Genomic DNA, 25,315 nt, shown 5'->3' on the forward strand with positions numbered 1-25,315 from the left:
GAAATAAATACCAGAACTGAAGTACATTAATATTTGTTCAAAGAAAATCTGCCAGCTGTATTAATTTAATTGGTAACTTGAAGAAATGTATGTTAAAGAATTCTGATTTTTATTATTTTGCTTACTTGGTTTTTATATTTCAAGATGCCAAGAATAGCTTTTAATATTTTAATCTAATCACGATAATACTTTATTAGCCAAGTATGTTTTTCAACATACAAGAAATTTCATTTGCCAGTCATTCATACAAATAAAAAGCAACAAAACACATTTTAACATAAACATCCACCGCAGTGACTCCTCCACATTCTTCAATGTGATGGAAGGCGAAAAACAAAGTTCAATTTCTTCTCTTGTTTGCTCTCCTGCGGTCGGGGGCCTCGAGCCCTCCGTTGATGGGACAATCTTGACTCCCGGGGCCGGTGGCAGGCCCTCAGTGTTGGACGATCAGCTCCTGCATCGGGGGGGGGATGTCAGCTTCACGACCAGCCTCTCCCGAGACTGCGGGCTCGATGGTAAAGTCCGCAGTTGGAGTGATCCCAGGCAAGGGATCGACTCCAATGTTAAGTCCACGCCCCGCGGGGGCGCTCAAGGTCCGTCCGAGGAAGCCTCCAGCTCCATCGATGGTAGCCCGCAGATCGTCCGGAGACACGATCGGGAAAGTAACCTTGCATCTCTGGTAAGGTAAGAAACTGGGAAAAAAGTTTGTCCCGACCCCCTCCCCCTCCCCCCACATAAAACAAACCGGAGAACATTTACACAAACTTTTAAACCGCACTAAAAAAAAATTAAAAGGCGAAAACACAGACAGACGGATCAGATTCAGATTCAAATTTATTGTCATTGTGCAGTGTACAGTACAGAGACAACGAAATGCAGTGTTGGCGGGGCTGCCATCGTTCGGCGGTACTTGATCAAATTCTAATTGATATAACATTCTGATTACTGTCTTACTGTGCCAACATTTATTTGTGCGCCCCTTTTAACAACATAAAAAAATAATAAACTCCGTTTGAAGTGCAGTTACCATGAAATGTTGTGTTCATTCGTAAAATTTAATAGTACGCATTTCTATAAAAATCACAAAAATTGAGTGCAAGGAATAAGTTTTACATCTGTATTTTTAAAATATCTTTTTTCCACAACTTGTTGGAGCATAAAGTGTCAATTGGTGCCACCATGTGGTAATAAGCTGTTTGAAATAAACTTCTGAATTTCTAAGTTCTGCATTGAAACCCAAGGGACATATAAGCGAGTTTGGTATTACATCTGCACATGCCCAGGTCAAGGGTAATTCGGGATAAACATTCTCGCCAGCTGAGCTACTGTGTGTGTGCGGACCTGCGTATTCATTTCAATGAAATTTATAAATAAATGTATCCGTCAAATATGTCAGTGGTAGGCCACAGCATACTGCAGGCTGCACCAATCCACAATTGTATCTATTTAAATTATTGATTCAATACAGCACCAGCCTTAACGCAAGAATGCCTGGAACGAACCTGCCAATTATCAAATCCCAGGCATTAGCCCGAGTCACAGCCATTCAAATTCGGTATTGATTTACACGAATTACAAGTTGTGTGGTCAACCAATTTTAGACAGTCCTTGCATTCCTATCTAGATAACCTTCATGGATTGAAGGAAATGAGGAGAATGTGCTGTGTGGGGGTAGGTTGGAAAGTTCAGATTGGATTCAAACAGGCTGGTTACACTTTTGAGGTAGGTTGGCTTAAATAAAGATGCTGTTGCTTTAACCTCTGGGTCAACCCGTAATATGAGTGGGAGCATTTTCTCAGTCAGACTTTGTCGACAGTTTGGGTGGGGGGTTTGGGAGAGAGAGAGAGCTGGCGATGCCGCACAGACGGAACAGTTTAATGACGACCCATTAAAATCTCCCCTTCGGTCACTCGGCAACCTGGACTGATCTGATCACCCTCTCGCTTGCTCGCTGCGTGCCCGATCCTAATGTAGAACCTCCACAAAACCTTTGGGTTTCGGGTAACACCTGCACAAAGAGCCTCTGCTAACAAGGGCTGGCGAACTGTGCTGGTCAACGTGCACTGGGCGAGATGGCTGGGGGAAACGCACCGCAAACACCGCAAACTTGGAACAGCACAGACCCTCCACTCAATCTATCCAATAATAAAGGGCAGGCATTTCGCAGTTAAATGTCTTCTATCGGATTGGCAGCTCTTTCACAGGGCTAACTCTGTACTCAGTTTTCCTCGGAAATTAATGTTTGCCTTAATGGTACATTCACACTACCTGTAGGGAAAGCATCAGCCCACATCACACTGATACAGTCGCTGCCTGCCACGGATTATATATATATATTTGTAAATATATTGATACAAATATATATATAATATATACAATATACAATATTGTATATATTATACTGTATCATCATATATCAGCTTTTGTGAGGACAGTTGCATTCCAACTAGGACCCGGACCTGGTTCAACAACGACAAGCCCTGGTTTACTGCAGAACTCAGACAGCTCCGACAGTCTAAAGAGGAGGCCTACAGGAGCGGGGATGCAGACTTCCACAGGCAGATCAAGTACAAGCTGAGAAGAGGAATCAGAGCTGCCAAGGAAAGGTACTCTGAAAAGTTGAGAAGCAAGTTCTCAGCTAGTGACTCTTCTTCCGTTTGGAAGGGCTTGCAAGAAATCACCAGCTACAAGAGGAAAGCCCCCCGCTCTTTGGACAATCGTCAGCTGACCAACGACCTGAATGAGTTCTACTGCAGGTTTGATGAGCAGAAACGTAACCCCGGAACCCCCCCCCCCTCAGCTGGCGTCCTGGTGCCATCGCAACAACCTGGAGCTCAATGCTATTAAGACAGTGGAATTTATTGTAGACTTTAGGAGAGCTCACCCTCCCCTCACCCCACTCACCATCAGCAACTCCACAGCCACATCTGTGGAGTCTTTTAATTTCCTGGGAACCATCATCTCCAAGGACCTTAAGTGGGGGGCTACCATCGACTCCACAGTCAAAAAGGCACAACAGAGGATGTACTTCCTACAGCAGCTGAGGAAGCACAATCTGCCACAGGCAATGATGGTCCAATTCTATACAGCCATCGTAGAGTTTGTCCTCGCCTTCTCCATCATGGTCTGGTTTGGCTCAGCCATCAAGCACGACACCCGGAGGCTGCAGCAAATCATCCGATCAGCTGAGAAGGTTATTGGCTGCAACCTTCCCTCCATTGACGAACTGTACACTGCAAGAGCCAGGAAGCGAGTGGGTAAGATCATCTCTGACCCCTCTCACCCTGGCCACAAACTCTTTGAATCACTTCCCTCTGGAAGGCGACTCCGGACTGTCAAAGCTGCCACAGCCAGACATAAAAACAGCTTTTTTTTCCACGAGTAGTAGCTCTACTCAATAGCCAAAAATCTGTAGCCTCCTTTTGCTCTGGTATTTTGTTTGGTTCACATGTTTGATCAGTGGTGTTTTATTATTAATGTTTAGTGTTTTATGTGTCATTCGTAACTGTCATTATGTCATGTTGTCACTTGTGGGCGGAGCACCAAGGCAAATTCCTTGTATGTGAATACTTGGCCAATAAACATTCATTTTTACACATAAATTATGAATAACACCCTCTTAGAGAGCGAGGTCCCATCGATGGAATTATATAGACACACATGGGAAAATGAATTAGGCCAACCTATAACGAAAGATATTTGGGATGAAAGTCTACAATATATACATCAATGCTCGTTAAATGCCAGACATGCTTTAATACAATTTAAAGTATTACACGGATTACTTTACTCTAAAACAAAACTAAATAGAATCTTCCCACATATCTCTCCTATCTGTGATAAATGTCAGCATCTAGAGGCTAACTTAACACATACTTTTGTAAATTGTATAAAAATCAAAAATTTCTGGATTGATATTTTTAGAATAATTTCTGAAGTTGTCAATACTAAATTGGATCCCGACTCAAAACTAATAATACTTGAAATATCAGAACAAAGTCTAACACTCACAACAAGCCAAATAAACTTTCTCGACTACAGTATAATAACTGGGAAACAATTAATATTAAAATTTTGGAAAGGCCCTATAACCCCCACAATTAAAATGTGGATTATGGAAATGTCAGAGACCCTACACCTGGAAAGAATCAGACTTGTCTTAATGGACAAACAATAACTTTTTGTTAGAATATGGTCTCCATTCATTGACTATTTGAAGAGGTAGATCGGTTCAGAATGGGAACCTAACTGAAGCTTGAACTCAGGATTAGATGAAAAGTTATACTTTATAATTTACGAACCTATCTCCAATGATGTATTATTAGTACAGGTGCACAACCTTTTATCCGAAAGCCTTGGGACCAGACACTTTTCGTAATTCGGAATTTTTCAGCTTTCGGAATGGAGGATTTTTAGCGTAGATTTTAACGGCTGGCTCAGTGGTAGAGTGCTCGGCTCATATCCGCAAGGTCGCGAGTTTGTGCCTCGATCCCGGCAGTTACTCGATCGCGAGTTTGAGTCTTCAATGTAGTTTTTTCTTGCTGAATAGGAGAGAATAGGGAGGGTTAGGCTGGGATCGTTCTCTGCGAGATGATCTTAGTGCGGGAGACAAGTGTAGGAGAGGTGTACTGACTGTGTGGGCAGAACTTTGGAAGTGATTGCCCACCATTCTCAAAAGCCGCTGTGTCTCCCTGTCCCTGGGATAGCAGGGGGCGATCAAACAGCACAATACCCCCCTCCCCCTCCAACTCCAGAGGAATCCGCTCCCCGATGGGCCGCTACGGCGACAAGTGGCAGTTCGCCCACAGCCCGAGCTGCGCCCCCTCATCCGCCACCCCAAGAACAAGACGTACCTTGCACACCATCAGCTTCTGCCCCTACGGGGAGCGTGTTCCTCTGGAGTTGGAGCGGGGCTGGGCTAGAGTTGCTGATCTGGGATCTCCGTGCTTGCAGTGGGCCTGGGGGTCGGTGTCCCGATGAGGGGGCGCAGCTCGGGCTGTGGGCGAACTGACACTTGTCGCCGTAGCGGCCCACCGGGGAGCGGCTTCTGGTGGTCCTGATGTCTCCGGCCTTGCAGGTGAGCAGGAGAGTGGGGTTGTTTGCAGTTGCAGAGGGAGAGGGCAAGGGCGGTACAGTTCCCAGTCTCAGCTCCTGTACAGGGGGGTGGCCGGAGACGTCACAGCCCGAGCTGCGCCCCCTCATCCGCAACCCCAAGAACAAGACGTACCTTGTACACCATCAGCTTCTGTCCCTACGGGGAGCGTGTTCCTCTGGAGTTGGAACGGGGCTGGGCTGCTGCTGGCTGTGGGTCTCTGGGATCTCCGTGCTTGCAGTGGGCCTGCGGGTCGGTGTCCCGTTGGTCCAACCGTCTCCGGTGACTGGCACTGACCTGCTGGCATCGCCGACGTGAAGACAGTGCAAAGCCCCCGCGCCGGTGCAATGGGCGGGGAGCTGGAGAGGGGAGGGAAGGGGTCACACACATGGCCGGGAAGCAGAGGGGTGTAGGTGAGGTGAAGCTGAAGGGAGCCACAATCTGCTGCTGCCTGCCCGCTGAGTTAAAAAGTTCCCACGCAAGACTCACGATACACTGTGTATCGTGAGTCTACCGTGGGAACCTTTTAACTCAGCGGGCAGGCAGCAGCAGATTGTCAATTATTAACCCTCCCGCGCAATATACCCTCACCTTCTCTTTTATGAATGGGGATTTAGTTCCCCTTTCTTCGAGGACCGACCGGAGGTTCCGCTGTCACCTCTGCGGGCCGCCCTCGGTGAACGTCTTCAAGGACCTTTCTTCAAGGACCGAAAAAATGTCCGCTATTCGGAGCTTTTCGTTATTTGGAATTTCGGATAAAAGGTTGTGCACCTGTAAATCATTCCATTCTTTTTTTATCTTGACATTTGTGTTTTTTTCTCTTTCTTTCTTACTCTCTATCTATAAAAAAAAACTAAAGCAGAATCAATCCACAATTGATAATATTAATAATGTACGACTGATATACATGAAATGTTTTTACCATAATATGTGTTTGCTTCTAATAAAAATATTATTTTAAAAAAACCCCATTATGAATAAAGATAAGAAAATGTTTCAAACACAAATAATATTTTCTTATTCCAGTAGCAACACATCAAGGATTAAATGAAAATAATAAATTCTAACTTTTTGAATATCTCATAATTGCTGATTAATGAACTGAACTAGAACTGGGACTAAGTATTGTGTGAATAGCAGAACAAGAAAGGAAGCTATTGAGTTGACAGAATTCTAGATTAATTCCTTGGTAGAATAGTTAACAATTTATACCAGTTTATACAGTGCTGCGTTCACTTTTTTAAAATCCTGAATGACCTTTGACAATGCCCATGATTCCCTGCGTTTATCGAGATACTGAACTCGCTTATTTTCCCATCGAAGAGAAAGCAGATTGAAAAGTGAGTAACTTAACCATCTTTTGGGAAGTACAGTGGTCTAGCTAAAAGCAATATCAGTAATGGGGGGAACTTCCTGAATAATTTGAACAATGTCCACAATAATATATGATTATGTCAAGACTCTGGAGACCTGCTGAATTTTTCTTTCAGAATGTGAAAGAATTTTAAGTGATTCTTTATACACAATAGTAGTTAGTTTAGAGAGATAGACAGCATAGAACAGGGTACAATTGTGTGTCGTGTCTACGGTGACTACCAATCACCCCGTTCACACTAGCTCCATGTTATCTCACTTTCTCATCCGCTCCCTCTAAATTCAGAGCAATTAACCTATAAACCCGCATGTCTTTGTGATGTGGGAGGAAACCGAAGCGCCCAGAGGAAACTTGTGGTCACAGGGAAAACACGTAAACTCCAAAAGAAACAGCACCCACGATGAGGATTGAACCTGGGTCTCTGGTGCTTTCAAACAGCTCTACCAGTTGAGCCACATTGGCGCAATGTTAGGTGGCCAATAGAACACACCAGCTTGACAGTCTACCTGGTTTGTTTTATTTTATATCCTTGTATGCAATTTACTGATTTTCACTCCACAACCCTAGTCTTCATCTCTTTTCTAGAAGCACACTGTTTCTTTCCCTTTAGCTAGATGTCTCAAATTCAAAATCATGTTGAGAAGAAGATGGGGATAATATGTGTAGTAAGGAACTGCCAATGCTGGTTTAAACTGAAGATAGACACAAAGTGCTGGAGTAACTCAACGGGACAGACAGCATCTCTGGAGAGCAGGAATGGGTGACGTTTCAGCTCGAGACCCTTCATCAGACTACAGTCGGGGGAAAGGGAAGCGAGAGATATAGATGGTGAAAGAGAGAGATATTGCACAAACTAGACTAAGTGGGACCCAGTATCACATGGGAGGGCTGGTCACCTAATGCAATATTCCACCACTCCACCAATTCCAATATTGCTGGCCAGTTGGAAGGGGGGGGGGTGCTTTCTGTTGCGCTAGTATGGGTGTTGTGGGCCAAAGGGACTGGTTTCCAGAAGGCTAGTATGGACATTGTGGGCCGAATGCATTCTTTGGCTGGCAACTCAGTCACTGAGGCCAGGCAGCTCAGTCACTGAGGCCTGGCAGTACAGTCACTCAGACCTGGCAGGGTGGCAGCTGAGAAACTGCCAGAAATTTTGCCCAAAACAGCTGACAGACTCTGAGAGAGAAGTGGGAGAGGGTGGACTGAATGGATTATTGGGCTGGCAGTGCAGTCACTCGCAGCTGGTGGGCTGGCAGTTCAGTCACTAACAGCTCATGGGCTAGCAGTTCACTTACTCATGGCTGGCGGGCTGGCAGTGCAGTCACTCATGCCTGGTAAGCTGGCAGTTCACTCAGTCACCCCTCCTCCCTTCACCCCCCCCACGCATTCAGTCTATCTCCCCACAACCTCCCCCCATGCACTCTTAGTGGCTCTCCCACAGAGCATCCATTCCTGCCTATTAGGTTCCATTGTGATGAAGAACACGCAGGCATGAAAAGTGGAAAAAGGATTTATTAAAGTTTAAAATGTGAATGACTTAAAATATAAGAACAATTTAAATGTTAAAGATGAGAATTATTGTTCTTTCTTGTTATGTCTCTTGTTGCTGCTCACTGCGTCTTTATGTCTCTGCTGTTGATTTTAAAAAAAGAGACAATTTAAATATAGAGAGATTGAGCGGTCAAATTTTAACAAAGAAAATCTGAGAATTTATCTCTGAGGTCATCAATCAACGAAGCACGCTTTTAATGACAACTTTCTTGGTCGGTTCCATCCTTCAGGAAAACTTTGACATTTCCCTTCATCTTTCCTCGGCTAAGATACGCATATCGTTTTCCATGCTGAAATACCGGTTTGTCGATGTAGATCAACACCTTCTGCATTGTTTGTGCTTTATGGATCGTCGTAGCAAAACTTAATTGAATGGGGAATTGGGTCTGTTGAAGGGGAATGTCTTCACCTTCTGTTAAATTGAGTGCATACACTGCTCTCTGCTCAGCATTCAGCAGAGGCTCATTCTCCTCAACAAATTGCTGTTGTTCAGTTCTATCGTATTGCAATTCCTGCAGCAATTCTGGATTGTCATCATCAAGGTGCATCCTTCCATTTCTTGGTTGTGGCAAATTAAAGAATTCCATTGTTTTGTTGTAATTCTCAATCCTCTGGACTCACTGAAGAATTTGTGCAAAACATTTTTTTGAGGCGGGGCTGTCAGGGTGGGCAAACGTCCTGCAGCCGAGGGAGGGGGACGGCTTCAGGCGGGGGCTCTCATGGGCTGATTAGGGAGGGGGGTGTCCTGCAACGGGGGATGGGGGTGACTTCAGGAGGGGGAGCATCCTATAGCCAGGTGGAGGGCAGCGTCTTGAGGTGGGGGATGTCAGTGGGGGGCGGGGGGGTCGGTGAGCGACCTACTCATGGCCTCTGGACTGCCTTGGGACGAATTCATGGACTCTGGACTGACTCACTCACTCATGGCCTCTGGACTGACAGACTGAATCACGGCTTGTGGACTGACTGACTTATGCCCGACTTCTGGAGTCATGTCTGACTTTTGTAAACTGAAAAATGTAACATCCACATTAAGGAACAGCTTCTGCTCTGAACTACGAAAGACTATATTATCCCAGGAGGGAAATTGATCTACCAACAGTTATAAAAACACAAAATACATGAAACTAACGGAATCAAGGGATGATCAGTCATGATCATACTGAATGGCTCAAAGGGCCGAATGGCCGACTCCTGCAGCTATTTTCTATGTTTCTTATCCAATGTAATCGTACAAGGAAACTATTTGACAACTTTAAGTAATGGTGTTGTAAAGTGAAATAGTGTGAAAGATTATCTTGTTTGTCATTCCTTGGAACCTATCTTCTTAGGACAACAGTTTTGTTTTACTGAAGGCATATTAGTGTTTGAGATGTATTGCCTGTGCTTAGACATAATTTAAAGAACCGTGTAAGGGCAGAACTGGGAAGTGAGCAGAAAATATTGTAGGGTGAGTAATCAATTTCTGAAATTTAACAACATGATGAGTTTCAGTCTTCAGTTGTCACTGATCATTTATAATATGAATTTGATTCTCCGTAATTTAGGTAGTTTATTCCAATCCCTCCAGTTTTGCATTGTGAATGGAAGGAACTAAGTGTGAATGCTATGTTCTTAGAACTCAGAGCAAGAAGATTAGAGTAGGTGTTGGTTTTGAAGGAAGAATGATGGTTTGAGAAGAAGAGCAAGAAAACAAACAATACATGCCCTTAATTTAGACCAAGTAAAAACTTTTTTTTTTTAAATATAAATGTGGAGCATTTCTGCAGTTCTGCACAGATTACTGGAGAAAGCAAACAAATTAATATATTTGTGTAAATCCATGTCCTTATTTTAGAGAAGACATAAAATTCTCCGTGTTGAAGCATTCAGTATAATACTTGCAGATTATGACAATGTTCCTTTGTTCTAGATGTAGAATACAATAAATATGAACAATCATTCAAATGAATCCTCTCAACACCGGAGACTGGATTTGATCCTGATCTCATGTGCTGTCTGTGTGGTGTCTGCACATTCTTCCTGTGATTGCATGGATTTCTCTGGGTGCTCTGGTTTCCTCCCACATCCCAAAGCGTTATGGGGTTGTAGATTAATTGATCTCTGTAAATTGCCCTGAATATGTATGAAAATGGATGAGAAAGTGTCAACAGGTGATTGGTGATCAGCCTCGATGGGCCGAAGGGCCTGTTTCTGCACTGTATCTCTAAACTAAACTGAATCTAAATTGTATGCTTTACAGTTTCAATTAATTTCATAAGGAGAGCTATGATACTCCAAGTGCTCTGATTTTAATTCTATATATAGATTTGATTTAATGTCAACTTTTAAATGCATATATCTTGCCATAAACGGTATTCCATTACATTTTTTACAGGTTTATCACCTTAATGTCTACCTCAAAACTTCTCTCATTTGTGTATTTTCTTTCCTCATTGAAAGAGCAGTTACATTTTTCATTATTATGTTCTAAAATCATTTTTATGGGCAAATGCTGGCACATCTGTCCAGAACTGATTCATTATCTGTCAAGGAGTTACTCACACTCGTATTCAAAATACAAAACACTCCGACTTCCTGATGCATATTCACCATTGCTCTGTTTACTCCTTCCCTATCCCGATTAATGAAAAGTAATTACAATCATGTGGATAATAGTTACTAATTACCTTCCTAATCTATTTACAGATTTATATTCAATTTCTCTTCCATAATTTAAAAAAAACTGACACCAGTTATTTCTAAATGTTTAAGTTTATATCAGAATAGGACTGTGGGGTAACTTTTTCACACAAAGTGTGGTGGGTGTATGGAATCAGCTGCCAGAGGAGGTAGTTGAGGCATGAACTATCGCAACATTCAAGAAACAGTTAGACAGGTACATGGATAGGACAGGTTTGGAGGGATATGGGACTCGTGTAGCTGAGACATGTTGGCCGGTGTGGGCAAGTTAGGCCGAAGGGCCTGTTTCCACACTATTACTCTAAGACTCTAAATATCAAATTTATCGTAATGAGTGAATTTTTCCCAAAGCAGCTATATATATATATTTTTAAAGCAACTTTTTGTATGACAAGACTAAATTCTATCATTAAATGCATGAGATAAAACTATGAAGCACAGTCGTTTATGCTGGTGAACTGAAGATATTTGACGCTCGCCCTGCAGTATAAATTCCATAATGTCCTTCTCGACTGTTCTTAATGATGAGGGTAGTTTTGATAAAACAAGACATCCATTTTCTATTTTTATGATGCAGTAAGCATCTTCTTGCATTTTCCATTTTGATTTTGCAATATATGTGATCTGAGAATGTGATTGCAACACTAGTAATCTTCAATGGTTGTATTCAATATCTCCAGGGGCAGGTTTAAGACTACACAGTGCATGTAGTGGAAAATGCATTGTTTTTATAGAAGCTGTATCCATTTGCAATTGGACTGCTGACCAGAGGTTATTGATTGAAGGTATCTGGCATAAGAACGAGAAAATAATTCATTTTGCGAAATTAATCATGATCTGGAATGCAATTCCTGAAAGGGTGAAACAAAATTGAACAGAAATAACGTATTCACTTGGACCCATGCGCCCATGCAGATCTCACTGACTTCATCCATTTCACCACTAACTTCCATTCGGCACTCAAATTCACCTGGACCATCTCCGACATCTCCCTACCATATCTAGATCTCATCACAGGAGACAGACTATTGACCGACATCTACAATCCCACTGACTCCCATAGCTATCTAGACTACACTTCTTCCCACCCTGCTTCATGTAAAGACTCTATCCCCCTCCTCCCAATTTCTCTGTTTTCGCTGAATCTGTGCCCAGGATGAGGTTTTCCATACCAGGGAATCGGAGATGTCCTCATTCATTAGGAAACGGGTTCCCCTCTTCCATTATAGATGAGGCTCTCACTAAGGTCTCCGTGATATCCCACAGCTTCGCTCTTGCTTCCCCTCCCCCCATGCGTAACAAGAACAGAGTCCCCCTTGTCTTTTCCACCCCATCAGCCGTCTCATACAGCATATAATCCACCAACATTTTCGCCACTTCAAGCGGGATCCCACTACTGGCCACATCTTCCCATCTCCACCCTTTCTGCAACCGCATGAGATGCAACACCTGTCCCTTTCCCTCCCCCCTTGACTCCATCCAAGGACCCAGACAGTCTTTTCAGGTGAGGCAGAGGTTCACTTGCACCTCCTTCAACCTCATCCACAGCATCAGCTGTTCCAGGTGTCAACTCCTGTACATCGGCGAGACCAAGCGCAGGCTCGGCGATCATTTTGCTGAACTCCACTCAGTCCGCCTTAACCTATCTGATCTCCTGGTTGCTCAGCACTTTAACTCCCCCTCCCATTCCCAATCTGACCTTTCTGTCCTGGGCCTACTCCATTGTCGGAGTGAGGCCCAGCGCAAATTGTCGGACAGCACCTCATATTTCGCTTGGGTAGCTTACACCCCAGCGGTATGAACGTTGACTTCTCTAACTTCAAACCGTCCTTTCCCTCTCTCTCTATCCCTTCCCCCTTCCTAGTTCTCCCACCAGTCTCACTGTCTCTGACTACATTCTATTTCTGTCCCGCCCCCTCCCCAATATCAGTCTGAAGAAGGGTCTCGACCCGAAACGTCACCCATTCCTTCTCTCCAGAGATGCTGCCTGTCCAGCTGAGTTACTCCAGCATTTTGTGTCATAAAGCTTTTGTGGATAAAGTGCAGGAAAGTGGAACTAATTGAATTTGGCTTTTTCAACAAGACAAGAATGGGGAGGGAGGGAATGCATAGCAGTATTTTGTAATACACATTTCTGCCAATTGACTCCTTTATTGTAATGACAAATAGGTTGCTTTTCATTTTTCATAGTTCAAGAGTTCCAATAATAGTCGACCATTTAAAAATTATGATATAATTTCCACAATTCTTTGTTCTGTTCAATTAACAAGGCATTTATTTGGACCGTATCCTGCTGGTTCAAAACCAGGTAATACGATTGAAATTGTCCCTTCTGCTTGGCTATAGATTTTAATGGCTCTTTTAGATGTTTTCTTTTGCTGGAACTGCTGTATTTAAATGAATTAGGAGGTAAAACTACTCATTTTGTGTCTTCATGGTATTAAAGTATCCATTTATAGTGAGACGTGTTGTCAAACAAGTGATCTTTATTAGATTAACACAGAACGCCTCTCAGAACCACAACAAGGGGCAAAGGTGTTACCAGCAGTATATATACCCCAGGGGAGACCCATGACCCGCTCTTCCCGCTAAACCAAGTCATGTGACCCAACCCCCAGAGCCAAGGTTTCGCACCACGAGTGGCTAACCACCATGGGGCCGCCATACATTAGTAATTGCAGAAATATTCATGACAAAACAACCTATTGTTAAACCATCACATCTTGATGGAATATATGCAACTCGGCACTAGTCTAAGTCTGTGTATTAGGGTTGGGATGAGCATCTTTACTGATGAGCTGCTCCTGCACAACAGATGCAGCAACTGCCACTCAGAACTGCTGTAGTTTGGGAGCAACAGCAGCAGGAGGTTAGCAAGAGATACGACTGATTGGCTCTAGCCCAAGTGGGAGGAGAGAAGTGAGTCAGTGCCGGGAAAACAATACCATGAAGTGCTGGGAAAACAGTTGAAAACTGAGGAATTTGGTTTGTAAATTGGTAAATCAGGCAATTTATCAGTCAATTTAAGCAAGACGGCTCTTAGCGAGCGGCAGTGAGTGAAGTGCCCTGTGAGAAAAGTGTGAGTCTTTGGCTCGAGAGTCTTAGGAGAGGAGACCACGCAATACGCTTGAGAGGTAGAGACGAAAGAAGGAGATGTCAGGCAAGCTGATTCAGTGCGATGCTTGCAGTATGTGGGAGGTCAAGGACACCGCTGGTGCCTCTGGCTGCTACAAATGCGAGAAGTGCATCCAGGTAGAGCTCCTGAAGGGCCGTGTTGGGGAACTTGAGAAGCAAGTGGATGACCTCCGGTTCGTCCGAGAAACGGAGTCGTTCCTCGACAAGTCCTACAGTACGATTGTTACACCCAAGGTACTGGAAGAGAGAAGGTGGGAGACAGTGAGAACAGGAGGGAAGCATGGAATGCCAACTTCCCCGGGTGTTGTACCTCTTGTGAACAGGTTCACCCACTTAGAAGCTGTCGGGACAGAAGAGGTGTTTACACTGGGCGGCGGACTGGCTTGTGATGCGAATAGGGCTGTTGAGCCAAAACCAAAAAGGCCTAAGGCAGGCAACGCCATTGTAGTGGGAGACTCCATTGTGAGAGGTACGGACAGGGGTTTCTGCGGCAACAGACGGGATGCGAGGATGGTGTGCTGCCTTCCTGGTGCCAGGATCCAGGATGTCACGGACAGAGTGCAGAAAATCCTCAAGGGCGAAGGTGAACATCCGGAAGTGGTAGTGCATGTCGGCACAAACGATGTCGGAAAGAAGGGGATGAATATTCTGCAGCGTGACTTTAGAGAGCTCGGAAAAATGCTGAAAAGCAGGACCTCCAGGGTTGTTATCTCCGGTTTGCTTCCAGTTCCTCGTGCTGGCGAGAGCAGGAACAGGGAGATACGGGACCTGAACGTGTGGCTGAGGAACTGGTGCACGGGGCAGGGATTTAGATTCTTAGATCACTGGGATCTGTTTTGGGGTAAGGGGGAACTGTACAAAAGGGACGGATTGCATCTTAACAGGTGTGGGACCAGCATTCTGGCAGGCAGGTTTGCCACTGCTACACGGGTGGTTTTAAACTGAATAAGGGGGGTGCAGTGTCGAATGGGATAGTGGAGGATGGAGTTAAAGGGAAAGGGTTTCTTAAATGTGTGAGCGTAGAGACAGAGGGGTGTAAAATGAGGGTAGAAGCAATAGGTAGCAAGGTGAAAAGTAAAAGTGGCAGGCAGACAAAACCAGGGCAAAAATCAAAAAGGGCCACTTTTCAACATAATTGTATAAGGGGTAAGAGTGTTGTAAAAACAAGCCTGAAGGCTTTGTGTCTCAATGCAAGGAGCATTCGTAATAAGGTGGATGAGTTGAATGTGCAGATAGCTATTAATGACTATGATATAGTTGGGATCACGGAGACATGGCTCCAGGGTGACCAAGGCTGGGAGCTGAACATCCAGGGATATTCAATATTCAGGAGGGATAGAGAGAAAGGAAAAGGAGGTGGGGTAGCGTTGCTGATTAGAGAGGAGATTAACGCAATGGAAAGGAAGGACATTAGTTTGGAGGATGTGGAATCGGTATGGGTAGAGCTGCGAAACACTAAGGGGCAGAAAACGCTGGTGGGTGTTGTGTACAGGCCACCTAACAGTAGTAGTGAAGTTGGAGATGGTATCAAACAGGAAATTAGAAATGCGTGCGACAAAGGCAAAACCGTTATAATGGGTGACTTCAATCTACATATAGATTGGGTGAATCAAATTGGCAGGGGTGCTGAGGAAGAGGATTTCTTGGAATGTATGCGGGATAGTTATCTAAATCAACATGTAGAGGAACCAACGAGAGAGCAGGCTATTTTAGACTGGGTATTGAGTAATGAGGAAGGGTTAGTTAGCAGTCTTGTTGTACGTGCCCCCTTGGGCAAGAGTGACCATAATATGGTTGAGTTCTTCATTAGGATGGAGAGTGACATTGTTAATTCAGAAACAATGGTTCTGAACTTAAAGAAATGTAACTTTGAGGGTATGAGACGTGAATTGGCCAAGATTGACTGGCAATTAATTCTAAAAGGGTTGACGGTGGATATGCAATGGAAGACATTTAAAGACTGCATGGATGAACTACAAAAATTGTTCATCCCAGTTTGGCAAAAGAATAAATCAGGGAAGGTAGTACATCCGTGGATAACAAGGGAAATCAGGGATAGTATCAAAGCGAAGGATGATGCCAGCAGAGGAGGACAAAGGGCTTAATTAGGAAAGGAAAAATAGATTATGAAAGAAAACTGGCAGGGAACATAAAAACTGACTGCAAAAGTTTTTATAGATATGTGAAAAGAAAGAGATTAGTTAAAACAAATGTAGGTTCCTTGCAGTCAGAAACAGGTGAGTTGATCATGGGGAACAAGGATATGGCGCCCAATTGAATAACTACTTTGGTTCCGTCTTCACTAAGGAAGACATAAATAATCTGCCGGAAATAGCAGGGGACCGCGGGTCAAAGGAGTTGGAGGAATTGAGTGAAATCCAGATTAGCCGGGAAGTGGTGTTGGGTAAATTGAATGGATTAAAGGCCGATAAATCCCCAGGGCCAGATAGGCTGCATCCCAGAGTACTTAAGGAAGTAGCTCCAGAAATAGTGGATGCATTAGTAATAATCTTTCAAAACTCTTTAGATTCTGGAGTAGTTCCTGAGGATTGGCTGGTAGCAAACGTAACCCCACTTTTTAAGAAGGGAGGGAGAGAGAAAACGGGGAATTACAGACCAGTTAGTCTAACATCGGTAGTGGGGAAACTACTAGAGTCAGTTATTAAAGATGGGATAGCAGCACATTTGGAAAGTGGTGAAATCATTGGACAAAGTCAGCATGGATTTACAAAAGGTAAGTCATGTCTGACGAATCTTATAGAATTTTTCGAGGATGTAACTAGTAGCGTGGATAGGGGAGAACCAGTGGATGTGGTGTATCTGGACTTCCAGAAGGCTTTCGACAAGGTCCCACATAAGAGATTAGTATACAAACTTAAAGCACATGGCATTGGGGGTTCAGTATTGATGTGGATAGAGAACTGTCTGGCAAACAGGAAGCAAAGAGTAGGAGTAAACGGGTCCTTTTCACAATGGCAGGCAGTGACTAGTGGGGTACCGCAAGGCTCAGTGCTGGGACCCCAGCTATTTACAATATATATTAATGATCTGGATGAGGGAATTGAAGGCAATATCTCCAAGTTTGCGGATGACACTAAGCTGGGGGGCAGTGTTAGCTGTGAGGAGGATGCTAGGAGACTGCAAGGTGACTTGGATAGGCTGGGTGAGTGGGCAAATGTTTGGCAGATGCAGTATAATGTGGATAAATGTGAGGTTATCCATTTTGGTGGCAAAAACAGGAAAGCAGACTATTATCTAAATGGTGGCCGACTAGGAAAAGGGGAGATGCAGCGAGACCTGGGTGTCATGGTACACCAGTCATTGAAAGTAGGCATGCAGGTGCAGCAGGCAGTGAAGAAAGCGAATGGTATGTTAGCTTTCATAGCAAAAGGATTTGAGTATAGGAGCAGGGAGGTTCTACTGCAGTTGTAATAGGGTCTTGGTGAGACCACACCTGGAGTATTGCGTACAGTTTTGGTCTCCAAATCTGAGGAAGGACATTATTGCCATAGAGGGAGTGCATAGAAGGTTCACCAGACTGATTCCTGGGATGTCAGGACTGTCTTATGAAGAAAGACTGGATAGACTTGGTTTATACTCTCTAGAATTTAGGAGATTGAGAGGGGATCTTATAGAAACTTATAAAATTCTTAAGGGGTTGGACAGGCTAGATGCAGGAAGATTGCTCCCGATGTTGGGGAAGTCCAGGACAAGGGGTCACAGCTTAAGGATAAGGGGGAAATCCTTTAAAACCGAGATGAGAAGAACTTTTTTCACACAGAGAGTGGTGAATCTCTGGAACTCTCTGCCACAGAGGGTAGTCGAGGCCAGTTCATTGGCTATATTTAAGAGGGAGTTAGATGTGGCCCTTGTGGCTAAGGGGATCAGAGGGTATGGAGAGAAGGCAGTAATGGGATACTGAGTTGGATGATCAGCCATGATCATATTGAATGGCGGTGCAGGCTCGAAGGGCCGAATGGCCTACTCCTGCACCTAATTTCTATGTTTCTATGTTTCTATATCCTGCAGCCTGGCTTCAATCCTGACCTCCACTGCTTGTTTGAAATTTGCAGGTTTTTCCTGTAAGAATGTGGTCTTCCCCAGGTTGCTTTCATTTCCTTCCACATCCTAAAGACCTGCTGTAGGTTAATTGCTTATGTAAATTACTCCTTTGTGTTTCAGAGTAAATGTGTGCGTTGGGTGGGGCTATGAGGAATTAATTAGAGAGAAAATAGGTTGCAGATAGAAGTGGGGGAATAGGATTACTGAGATGGCTCTGAGAGCCGGTATTGATTCGATGGGTCAAATGGTCACCTACATCGGACAATGATATGTTGATACCCAATGCCTATAAATTTATTATTGAGTTTCTCCTAGTGCATGCACTTAATAAAATGCTGGTTATGTAACAATCATCTGTCCTTTGAATATTCTATAGAATTAGCATGCTATTTGACAAATGAGCTGGTTAATACAAAATGAAAGATCTCATACAATGAGTCGAATGGCAGAGTTCCTTATAGTCAACTGAATAAGTCGGAAATTAATCTAATTAAATCATTAATGCTTTGATGGACTAGGAGGAGGAGGAGGACTGGACTTTTTTGTGCCTTCCATCACAGTGGAAAGTGTTGATTCTGCTGTTGGGGGAGGGGGGGGACGTTCATGTTGAATCCTATAGTGTATTGTGTCTTTTTTTCTTCTTTTTTATTTTATATGGATGTATGGTAATCTAATTTTTTTTCTCTGTGAAGCACTTTGGCTTCAACATGATTTGATTTAAAAGTGCAATATAAATAAAAATTACTTACTAATTACTTACTTGATTTGTTCTTTTAAAATTACATTCGGATCGTTTTTTTGTTGTCTCCAGAAATCTGATTGCTGCATTTAGATAATGAGGACATCGCAAATAATATTTTATTGCAAATTAGCTGCAATGTAAAAGTAGTGTAAGAGGATAATCTGCTTTGTGTACAAATATCATATTGATGAAAGCAAATTCTTGTAATTTTTAATTTATATTGATCTTCTGTAGGCTTGAATGTACAGTTCGCTCATGGTGCCTGTGTCCATTAATTCAGCTTCCTTTTGAGCATTTAGTACCTATTGGCCTTTAAAAAAAAAAGTACATGGTTAAATTCTGTACCTTTTTGAATTTCAGAGGACCATTCAGTGTTGTGCGGCGATGTATTAACAGAGAAACTGGACAGCAATTTGCCGTGAAGATTGTTGACGTTGCGAAATTCACTTCCAGTCCAGGCCTGAGTACAGAAGGTATGTGACTTGGTTTCTGCATTTCTCAAAAAAAAGCTGCTTAAACTTCAGCTGTTTTTTTGCTCTTGTAAAGCGTCTCAGGTCCTAGGAATATGAATTGAATCCACAGCTTTATGATTCGGAGTCCAGCTCAGTTTATTGTCATATGCACAAGTATGGTAAAGGTGCATTATAAATCCTATAAGGTTGGTTGGCCTTAAATTATCAGGTTTATCCTTTTTGAACAGACAAAACATTAGCATCCTTAGTCCTTAAGCACGCATTCACAACTAATGAAGGGGTATCTTAATGTACCCTATCTTTTCTCAGTCACCCATGGTGCTTCATATGTGGACTCTTTGGCTTTTTCCAGTACTGCTAACCTCAAGATGGGTTTTTTCTATTTTTACAGTATTTGTAAATGTTCCTTTTTTCTGCTATGTTAGCAACGTCCCTTTATTTAAGACCAATACAAAATCATTTTAATATTTTAATTAACTCTTTCTTTTGAAATGTACTTTTGGATTATTCTTGAAAGAACTGCTGATGCTGGAAAAATCAAGGGTAGTTTTATAAAGCTGGAGAAACTCAACGGGTGAGGCAGCATCTATGGAGTGAAGGAATAGGTGACGTTTTGGGTCGAGACCCTTCTTCAATGATATTATTCTTTATCATTTACCTATATTCAGCATTTGCTCTCCATCTTTTCTTCAGTCATTTTCTGTTCAAATAATTTGTTTTATTGTGGAAAGTGAAGACCAATGCATAATGTGTAAATTATGTAAGGGTTTATAAATTTACTTGACATTTTACCATAGTTCTTTTTTGTGAAAACTAATTCAATAAAATGCAAAAAAACAACATGCCAGAGCAGCCGATGCAATAGATAAGGTAAGGCAAGCGCTGTAAAGGGCCTGTCCAACTTGGGCGTCATTTACGCGACATCATTTACGCGTCACGACGCATGACGTGCTCATCGTGACGCGCGCATGGCGTGCATTACGAGCGCATGGTGCGTGGTGAGGCGTGGTGGCGTAGGCTGTGACGTGCGGTCGCGCGCTGCGCCCCAGTATTTTGGGATTCACAAAATCTTCGCGCGCCACCTGCCAATGATGCCCAAGTGGGACAGGCCCTTAAGGCAGCAACACTACCGCTGTGCCACCATGCCAATTAGATTTAGCCAATAAGCATGTTATCACCCATGTGGTGTGATTTTTTATTTATTTTTTCCCCTCTTCAAGTGCTTAGGGAGAAAATAATCCCAAATAGACAGTTGTGGCCTAAGAGGTTAATGAATAAAAGCACTTTTGTTTATATAACTAAAAAGTCAGAGGGTGGTGGATATATGGAACAAGTGACCAGAGGACGTAGTTGAGGTAGGTACTATAACAGCATTTAAAAGCCACTTTGACAAGTAAATGGATAGGAAAGGTTTAGAGGGATATGGGCTAAACATGGGTAAATGGCTTAGATAGGATATCGTGGCTGGCATGGAGATACAGCATGGAAATAGGCCCTTGGGCATAGTTGCCCACACCGACCTACAGGCCCCCATCTACATTAGTCTCACCTGCCTCCTTTTGCCTCATATCCCTCTAAATCTATCCTATCCATGTACCTGTCCAAGTGTTTTTTTTAAATGTTGTGATGGTACTTGCTATCACCCTTTGTGTAACACTGCTACCACCCTTTGTGTAAAAAAAAATCTATTGCACTCATGATCTTACACACCTCTAAAAGATCACCCTTTATCCTCCTGCGCTCCAAGGAATAAAATCCTTGCCTGCTCAACCTCTCCCTATAGATCAGGCCCTTGAGTCCTGGCAACATCCTCATAAATCTTCTCTGTGCCCTTTCCAGCTTCTTTATAACAGGGTAACCACAACTTGGACATCTCGTTGCAGAAGTAGTTGTTTTTCAAAGCATAAGGAAAATTCCCCAGGTTGATGTAGGAGGGTTATAAAATTGTTGGAGTGTGGTCACAACTACTAAAACTTAATTTTAATTTCATATTTAAAAAAAAGTTATCTTTGCTCTAATTTAAGGATGTTTATATGTACATATATTAAAAGCTAGAATGCATATGGACTTTATAGTGACAGTAAAATAAGAATTATGTTTTTATTGGTTATTTATGCTTCTACTGGGATATATAATTTCCAATTAAACTGAAACATTTCATTTCCAACGTATTTCCTATGTTAAGAGCTTAAATTCTAATATTCAAGTCTTAATTTTATTACCTGAGTTAAGAGAATGGATGAAGCTGCAGGAGACCTCATTAAGGTTTAAATAACATTTAACTGGAAAATCCCTTTTAAGTATATGCATAATTACTGTTATCTCCAGTCCTTGAAAACAATGATGTAAATGGAGGACATGACATTGCTTGCCAATTAGAATGGATTATTCTTGATTAAAATTAGGCAGGATCAGTAGAGACGAGTTTAAACTGCAAAGGAGTGGGAACTGACAGATTGTTCAGCAATTCATTTCACATGGATTTATTATCTTGTGATGGCTCTCTTTGCTTCCAAGAGAGCTCAGTAGGATGCAGCCTAAGCCAGGTATACTATCCTCAGTCTGAAGAAGGATCTTGACCCTTGACGTTCCTTTTACCCAGAGATGCTGCCTGTCCTGCTGAGTTACTCCAGCATTTTGTCTATCTTCGGTGTAAACTAGAATCTGCAGTTCCTTCCTGCACATCCTATCATGTACTATGTCTTTATAGCTTGTACTTGGTCCACATGATTATATTCCATGATTCCAAGTTTTCCTGCTTGGCTTTTCAAGACAGTACAAAGCTGAAAGGAACAAGGGAAGTTCAACATGTTTGAGGTGTTGTGTACAATTAAGAAACCTGCACAGTCATAGGGAGATTGTGCAAACTCACCACACCAAAGGCCAGAATTGAATTGTAGCAGCTTGTACTGTGAGACTATAGCTCAGCTAACTGTGCCACAGTGCTGCCCTGGTCTGTTTGTAATTTACATTGAATTAAATGTTATTTTGTATTCACTGTTAAATGAATAACGTAATTTATCCTCCATGAAACTATCATTTATCACATACCGGTTTAAAAAATGCAGCCACAAATGCATTTCTATAAGAAAAAGTATAATAACCCTTTACTGTCATAGATAGATCTGTGCTTGTCCACTTTTCCATCATACCCCCATATCCACCATATCCATGACCTGGATGTCATGGTACACCAGTCATTGAAAGTAGGCATGCAGGTGGAGCAGGCAGTGAAGAAAGCAAATGGTATGTTAGCATTCATAGCAAAAGGATTTGAGTATAGGAGCAGGGAGTTTCGACTGCAGTTGGACAGGGCCTTGGTGAGACCACACCTGGAGTATTGTGTACAGTTTTGGTCTCCTAATCTGAGGAAAGACATTCTTGCCATAGAGGGAGTACAGAGAAGGTTCACCAGACTGGCAGGACTTTCATATGAAGAAAGACTGGATAGACTCTGTAGGTGGTTATGCATGCAACCAAATATGTAGCTACCTCATTACCATTTGACACTCCCACCTTAGGTAGTATAACTGTAGTATCTACATGCACCCTCCCTCTCTTGGTTCCAGTACGTGTGTAGACCAGTTGTGGTCAGTGCTGGGACGTGTGGATGTAGTGTCTTAATAAAGACTTAGTGAAGGACTAAGGACCACGTCTAAAAGACCTTTACATGGTGTCAGAAGCGTTCAATCTGCGCCTCTCGTATATCGGGTTTTATTTTGCTTTTTGAGTGTGTGTGTAGTGATGGCTTCGTCTTGTCGCAAGCCTTCCCCGTTAGTCTTTGACGCCGACATCGCGGAGCGATGGGACACGTTCGTCATGGACTACACCCATTATGTGAATATTGCACACCGTAATGACCCTGCTGCTGTCAAAGCATTGCTGCTATTGAACCTTGCTGGGCCTGATGCCATGAGGCGGGCTAAGTCGTTTGTGTACAGTCCAGCGGTCCTGGGCGAAGATGACCAGATTGCTGAGCCAGCCGAGTCTCCTGACGACCCGGTGTGTCTGTTGAGGAAGTTTACTGAAATTTGTGACCTTCCCTCGAACCGCATTTTGGAGCGGGCTCGGTTTTTTTCTCGCAAGCAACAGCCTGAGGAACCTGTGGAATGTTTCATTGCCGACCTCCGCTATCTAGCTCAGCGCTGTCGTTTTGCTGAGTTGTGTGACCAGCTCACGCGGGACATGTTAGTTACTGGCATGTTAGACCAGAAGTTGCGGGCTGATTTATTACGGAGGCCTGACCTCACGTTGAACGAAGCTGTGCATGCTTGTCGCATTGCTGAGGTTGTTACTCCGTTTCGTGGGGAGAGAGGATCTGGGAACCGTGCCGTTAGCGTGGCTGCTCTGTCTGTGCCGCGGTGGCCACCGAACAGTTTTAAACCACAGCCTCGCCCAGCTCCTGCCCCTCGCCCTCAGAGTGCCAGGAAGTGCCCCAATTGTGGGTATGGACATTTGCCACAGTCTCTGTGCCCTGCTTATGGAGGGTGAGGGTGCTGTACGGACCCGCTCAGGTAGAGTTGTCCGGCCCCCTGATCGGTATGGCGACTTTGCTTAATATTGTGCTGTTTGATTAATTGATACTGTTACTATGTTGCAGGCTTGTATAATTACCCTGCTGCTGTTTATTCTACGGGAAAGGATGTAGGTGGTTATGCATGCAACCAAATATGTAGCTACCTCATTACCATTTGACACTCCCACCTTAGGTAGTATAACTGTAGTATCTGCATGCACCCTCCCTCTCTTGGTTCCAGTACGTGTGTAGACCAGTTGTGGTCAGTGCTGGGACGTGTGGATGTAGTGTCTTAATAAAGACTTAGTGAAGGACTAAGGACCGCGTCTAAAATACCTTTACAGACTCGGCTTGTACTCACTAGAATTTAGAAGATTGAGGGGGGATCTTATAGAAACGTACAACATTCTTAAGGGGTTGGACAGGTTAGATACAGGAAGATTTTTCCCGATGTTGGGGAAGTCCAGAACAAGGGGACACAGTTTAAGGATAAGGGGGAAGTCTTTTAGGACCGAGATGAGAACAACTTTTTTCACACAGAGTGGTGAATCTGTGGAATTCTCTGCCACAGAAGGTAGTTGAAACCAGTTCATTGGCTATATTTAAGAGGGAGTTAGATGTGGCCCTTGTGGCTAAAGGGATCAGGGGATATGGAGAGAAGGCAGGCACAGGATACTGAGTTGGATGATCAGCCATGATCATATTGAATGGCGGTGCAGGCTCGAAGGGCCGAATGGCCTACTCCTGTTTTATATCATCTTGTCTTTAGTCGCCAAAAAATTATGTCTCAAAGTGAAAACAATGACTGGACATCTAATCAGTCAGTCCCTTTCAACTACTAATGTCCTAGTGAGATCATCTGTCATCTAAACACAGTGTGCGGGAGAAACTTCCTCAAGTGCTCTTCAAAGAATGATCCTTATCCCGGGGAAAAATAATTGTCGATCTCAGTGCTATAGAGTCATACAGCTTAGAAACAGGCTCATTCGCCTACTGAATCTATGCCAAGCATTAAACAACATCCCCTCTCCCCCCCTCCCCCTCTCCCCCCCCCCTCCCCCTCTCCCCCCCCCCTCCCCCTCTCTCCCCCCCCCTCCCCCCCCCTCCCCCTCTCTCCCCCCCCCCCTCCCCCTCTCCCCCCCCCTCCCCCTCTCCCCCCCCCCCTCCCCCTCTCCCCCCCCCTCCCCCTCCCCCTCTCCCCCCCCTCCCCCTCTCCCCCCCTCCCCCTCTCCCCCCCTCCCCTCTCCCCTCCCTCTCCCCCCCTCTCCCTCTCCCCCCTCTCCCTCTCCCCCCCTCTCCCTCTCCCCCCCTCTTCCCCCCCCTCCCCCTCTTCCCCCCCTCCCCCTCCCCCTCCCCCTCTTCCCCCTCTCTCCCCCCCCTCCCCCTCTCCCCCCCCCTCCCCCCCTCCCCCCCTCCCCCCCCTCCCCCCCTCCCCCTCTCCCCCTCTCCCCCCCCCCCCCCCTCCTCTTCCACCCCCTCTCCCTCTCCCCCCCCCCCCCCCCCCCCCCCTCTCTCCCCCCCCTCTCTCTCTCTCTCTCTCTCTCTCTCTCTCTCCCTCTCTCCCCCTCTCTCTCTCTCTCTCTCTCCAAATCAACTTTTGCAAACAAGTACATTTTCCATTATTGTGAGAATACAATTTGTTTCATGAGAGGAAGGCACAAAAGGGGTGCACACGTTCCCTTTTTCCTCT

At 44.1% G+C, this 25,315-nt stretch overlaps 1 protein-coding gene across 9 annotated transcripts in view; it reads left to right on the top strand.

Moving 5' to 3' along the window:
- Positions 1 to 25,315, top strand: part of cask (calcium/calmodulin dependent serine protein kinase) — a 249,197-nt gene that overhangs the window by 43,723 nt on the left and 180,159 nt on the right. For all 9 annotated transcript variants that reach the window (XM_033033061.1, XM_033033060.1, XM_033033062.1 and 6 more), the window contains exon 2: positions 18,997 to 19,109. In XM_033033061.1, coding sequence (XP_032888952.1) covers positions 18,997 to 19,109 — 113 coding nt within the window. The remainder of the gene's footprint in view (positions 1 to 18,996; positions 19,110 to 25,315) is intronic.

This window comes from Amblyraja radiata, chromosome 14, assembly GCF_010909765.2.
Source record: "Amblyraja radiata isolate CabotCenter1 chromosome 14, sAmbRad1.1.pri, whole genome shotgun sequence".
Taxonomy (NCBI): Eukaryota; Metazoa; Chordata; class Chondrichthyes; order Rajiformes; family Rajidae; genus Amblyraja; species Amblyraja radiata.